General features: G+C 37.9%; 1 protein-coding gene across 1 annotated transcript; it reads left to right on the forward strand.

Annotated features, from left to right (window-relative positions):
• The first annotated feature begins 769 nt into the window (after positions 1 to 769).
• Positions 770 to 5,260, forward strand: LOC124835428 (phototropic-responsive NPH3 family protein NPY1). The gene is made up of 4 exons (XM_047310354.2): positions 770 to 1,482; positions 2,607 to 2,676; positions 3,118 to 4,296; positions 4,536 to 5,260. Exons 1-4 carry the CDS (start codon positions 1,421 to 1,423, stop codon positions 5,049 to 5,051), a joined length of 1,827 nt encoding a protein of 608 aa, XP_047166310.1. The 5' UTR covers positions 770 to 1,420; the 3' UTR covers positions 5,052 to 5,260.

The raw sequence follows: 5,260 nt of genomic DNA on the forward strand, positions 1-5,260 counted from the left end.
TAAAATTTGTGCATTTGATGTTTTTGAAAAAAAGGAAGAGGTTAATTTGAAAAGTTGGAGGTGTGAGAAAAGATCCGAAAGAGAAGAGGAACCACCACCCAGAGGAACCAATGGGAAATGCAGGATAAGAGAAGAGTGGATTATTACACTTCTTTTAACAAGGAAACGAAACCGTGACGATTTGTGGCAGTGGCATCTAATGTATTGTGAATTTTGTGGCATCTCAATGAATGACGAAAGGGAAAGTACATAAGGCATCCATGCCAAAAGTGCCACACTTTTTCGTTGGTAAGACAGAAAACTCATAATCATAAACACATCAAAACAAATCCATCCTGCATCCTATGCTACCACACCTTTTCCCCTCTTTATTCTCTCAATACACATAATTTTACCACATTCCACTTTCAATTCATTTTACTTTCTTCACAGTTTTATAAACTAAAACTCCAACAACATTAACCATTACTTACTGTTGTTACATAAGACACACACTAACCTTAATCTGTACAACTTCAACATATGTATTAATGTGATTGTAACAGGATTTTAGACATAAAAGAGAAGGAAAAGAAAGAGACGAGAGAAAGGAAGAATGGCACGTGTGTGGAGGGATGAAAAAGCAGAAAGGAGAGTGCAGAGAATAGAAGAAAAGAGAAGGGAGAAAAGGGTAAAAAGAAAAAGATGGCGTGCTTTCTGGGCATAGACATAAACATAAACATAAAGCCTCATAAAGTACTTCTGAGCCACCCTGTCACCGTAGTCCCCTACTCCCTACATAACAACACTATATCACATTACCCTCAAACTCAAACCATCCAAACACAACACAACCACCTTCTCTCTCTAACTTTCCCTCCTTCCCAAGCTCACCTTATTACTACACTCTGCAAACACAAAAACCCCTTCTCTTCTTCTCCTTCTCCTTCTTCTCTTGAGATTCCCGCCCAACCAAGATCTTCACAGAATCGCTTTCATTTAAACCAAAGGCGGCGACCATTTATTTCTTCCATTACAACTCCCCCCATCTCTGACGCCATTTTTCTCCGTGCACACTCTTCTCACATAATTAACATAAATTCAATAAACTATTGCCGCATTCAATTCATTCCATTCCCTAACACGCTTCCATAACCTTCTTCTTTCTTCCGTTCTTCCACTTCAACTTCTTCTCCTTTCACTCACTCTAGTTAAGTTCCGTTCTTAACAGTCTTCGTCTTCTTACGTATCAGTACCACTCTTCACACGCACGTTCTCGGTGGGTTTGTTGGCATGGCAGGAAACGAGCCAAACGGTGGTCTGCCTTGTCGTTTTGTCTCGAACTGAAAAAAAAAAGTTGTTTTTTTTTTTGTTTTGTAATATACTATATAGTTTTTTCTCGCGGTCGGTTTGAAGGAGAGTAGTTAGAAAGGTGAAAAAAATGAAGTTCATGAAGTTGGGTTCGAAGCCTGATGCTCTTCAAGCTGACGGAAAATCTGTCAGGTTGGTCGCTCTTTTTGGCTTCTTTCCTGGTATCTGATTTTCTCGAGTTTAAGGTTTTTATGTTTCGTGTTTTTCTATGTTCTTCGGTTCTTTGTTATGCTTTTTTTTTGGCGTCAGGAATGAAGTTAATGTTTTCTGGCACTGAGTATGAACTGAGATGATTTTGTTTCTAGTTAGAGTTTGCTATCCTGTTAAAGAAATCCATTATTTTTTTGTCTGCATAACCGCCCTGAAGTAATGTTGGCACGCTGTATTGGTGGTATGATAAAGAAGAGAGAGTAAAAGTTATTGAATCGGAGGTGGTCCTGAATTTGAGTTGTAAAATTTTTTATTAGTTTGTGGTCCAAATATTGGTGAAGTGTGTATGGAGTTCCCAGCATGTTCAATCATAGTATAATGCATAACCTATTTAATTAATATATTTATTATTATGCATGTGATTTCAGTGTTGTACTTATACTTTTCTTACCACCTGGTGTATGGAAGATAAGGTTTGAGAACTTCACTTGTGGATGGATTCTGTGTGGATTTTCAGCCTGTTTTGAACCGTATGCGACAACGAAGTGTCATCTGTCATGCATGTGGTATATGTATATGTATTTAACTGAAAAGTGCGAAACACGTTTGGACAGTTGAGATTAATTTCGATGTGTTTCCGGGTAGTTATTTTGCTGAGGACTTTAATGTGTTGATTTTTCTGCTGTGTCAATAGAATTGTCCTTGTATGTTCGGCAAATAAAATTGAATGCTTCCCAACCCCTCAATATCAGGTATTTCAGATATTTAAAATTCTTTCATTATAACGTATAGGATATTCTCTGGGGGATGTGATACACGTTTCTGGGTTTTGGACCGATTTGATTGCTTTCAAGATGTAAAACACAACTACTTTTTTGTCACATTATGCTGAACATCATTCATCTTTGTTTAATACTCGTGGCTGCAAGTTTTTGATTGAACTAACTTTCTTCTGCCATAATTTGTGATGATGTGGTATCATCTTGCATGCCCCATTGGAAGTGGTTTAACTATATTTTGGTGTGAGGGTTCAGTGATGCCCTCCAATGTTTTTCACCAGCTGAACATTTTTATAAGCTAAAGCAATTCATTTTCACTTTTTGCAGGTATATATCGTCTGAATTGGCTACAGATATTATCATAACTGTTGGTGAAGTGAAGTTTCACCTGCACAAGGTATGCATTTTTTTCAGTACATTTGTTTTATAGCCCTCTTAAATAAGAAAACCTTTTTGTAAAAAGAAAAAAAGAAAACCTGATTTAATTATTTTACAAGAGATGTTTACAGTGACCACCCCTGTTATTATTGATAATATTACTGTCACCCTGAATGGTTTGGGAAATTACACATGCCTCCCTTGTGTTATTTTTAAGGGGAGTTTGTGTATGGTCCCTACATATGGATGGGTAGGTATGTGTAACTCTTTAATAAAAAAGAATGTCAGAATGAGAGAACTGTACATCCAGTAAGGAGGTAAGTGATTTTTCAGACAATAAGTTTGCACAGTAACTAATGCACAGTTTTCATTTGCTTTTATAATTTCTGGTTTTTATTGAGGTGAACTACTTTTAGCTTCTTTCTTTTGTTAACTAATGAGGGTTTCTCTTGAATTTCAGTTCCCTCTACTGTCCAAGAGTAATCGGTTACAAAAGTTGCTGACAAAGGCTAATGAAGAGTGTTCTGATGAAATTCAATTGGATGATTTTCCTGGTGGTTCCAAGGCCTTTGAAATATGTGTAAAGTTCTGCTATGGAATGACTGTTACTCTCAATGCTTACAATGTTGTGGCTGCTCGTTGTGCAGCTGAGTACCTTGAAATGACTGAGGATATTGAGAAAGGGAACTTAGTTTTTAAAATTGAGGTGTTTCTTACCTCCAGTATATTTCGTAGTTGGAAGGATTCTATAATTGTTCTCCAAACTACTAAATCTCTTCTTCCATGGTCTGAGGACCTAAAGATAGTTGGCAGATGCATAGATTCCATTGCCTCTAAAACTTCTGTGGACCCAGCAAACATCACTTGGTCTTATACTTATAACAGGAAGTTATCAGAACTTGATAAAATTGTTGAGGACAAGACAGCACCACATGAGAAAATTGAGCCTGTTCCCAAGGATTGGTGGGTTGAAGATATATGTGAGCTTGACATTGATCTATATAAACGAGTTATGATTACAATCAAATCCAAGGGAAGAATGGATGGAGTTGTGATTGGTGAGGCACTAAAAATGTATGCTGTAAGATGGTTGCCTGATTCTGTTGATGCATTGGTTTCCGATGCTCATGCCCGGAGGAACAAATCTCTAGTAGAAACAATTGTCTGTCTATTGCCATGTGATAATGGCATGGGTTGTTCATGTAGTTTCTTGCTGAAGCTATTGAAAGTGGCCATATTAGTAGAAGCTGATGAGTCTTCAAGGGGACACTTGATGAGGAACATTGGCTTAAAATTGCATGAAGCTTCTGTCAGAGATTTACTGATTCCAGCAAGGCTTCCCCTAACCACCAAATTTGATATTGACCTGGTGCAAGATCTTTTGAATCTATACATGACTAACTTAAGGGGAAGCCGTGATATTGAGATTGAGGAGAAGAAGAAAGACAAAGCAAACGAGTCTATGTTAGGACAGAGGTCTTTATTGAATGTTGGCAAGTTGGTAGATGGCTATCTTGGAGAAGTTGCACATGATCCAAATCTTGGCCCTACTAGTTTTGTCGATATTTCACAGTCAATTCCAGATTTTGCCAGACCAAATCATGATGGTCTGTACAGAGCTATAGATATCTACTTGAAGGTAAGATTTTGCATCCTTTCTATCCTTAGAGATTAATTACATGATTAAGTAATGCTAAAGCAATTCTTAGGTAGTTAATATCTAAACTCTAGCAGTTTTCTACTGTTAGTGTAATCGGTGATGCTTAACAATGTGCATATTTGGTAAGGACTATAAGGAAACGTAAATCTTGAAATCGGAAAGCTTTAGCTAAGCTAATTAATGACATTGAAATATTCACTTGAGTTTTTCAACTTCAGGAGCACCCAGGTTTGACAAAAGCTGAAAGGAAGAAGATATGTAGTCTAATGGATGTTAAGAAGTTGACAGTGGATGCATCAATGCATGCTGCACAAAATGAGCGTCTTCCCCTTAGAGTGGTTGTGCAGGTTCTCTATTTCGAGCAGATCAGAGCCGCCTCCAACGGCCGGACACGTGGCAACAGTCCACGAGATTCCTCGAGCACTCTTGTGAATGGTGATGAGGAGTGTGTGAAAACTGGGGGAGAGATGTGTCAGTTGAAGATGAGAGACGAAGAGTTTCAGAAGAATGGGAAGCTGAACAAGAAGAGTAGCAAAAACAGCAGAAGTGGCATGCAGTTGCTGCCATCAAGATCAAGGAGAATCTTTGACAAGTTATGGATAGTTGGAAAAGGGCAAGGAGAGAACAGGAGTTCAGAGACTTCAGGGAGTTCTAACAGTCCAACATCTGTAGTCCCTGGAGACACAAAATCATCTGGTTCATCATTGAGACACAGGAGGCATTCTATCTCTTAAGGGAAGGAGAGTGAAATTGCTGTGAAGTGTAAAGTGTTAGGATGTTAAATTGTCTTGTTTTATTCATATGCATGCACAGAATCAGGAAAAAGGTCTCACCAAGTTGCAAACAAATGTAATGACGTTATAGTTGTGTCTTAAGTCTCTATCATTATTCTGGCTAGTTTTATGTCTTAAATTCTTCAAAACCTGTCTTATGCTTTTATTCA

This window comes from Vigna umbellata, chromosome 1 (assembly GCF_029865625.1).
Source record: "Vigna umbellata cultivar VRB3 chromosome 1, Vumbellata_1.0, whole genome shotgun sequence".
In the NCBI taxonomy this organism is placed as follows: Eukaryota; Viridiplantae; Streptophyta; class Magnoliopsida; order Fabales; family Fabaceae; genus Vigna; species Vigna umbellata.

Excerpts from the sequence above, each read along its gene's own strand:
- LOC124835428 (XM_047310354.2), top strand. The coding sequence starts at position 1,421 with ATGAAGTTCATGAAGTTGGGTTCGAAGCCTGATGCTCTTCAAGCTGAC. Across the intron at positions 1,483-2,606 it reads GCTGACGGAAAATCTGTCAG|GTATATATCGTCTGAATTGG; the intron begins GTTGGTCGCTCT and ends CACTTTTTGCAG. Across the intron at positions 2,677-3,117 it reads TGAAGTTTCACCTGCACAAG|TTCCCTCTACTGTCCAAGAG; the intron begins GTATGCATTTTT and ends CTTGAATTTCAG.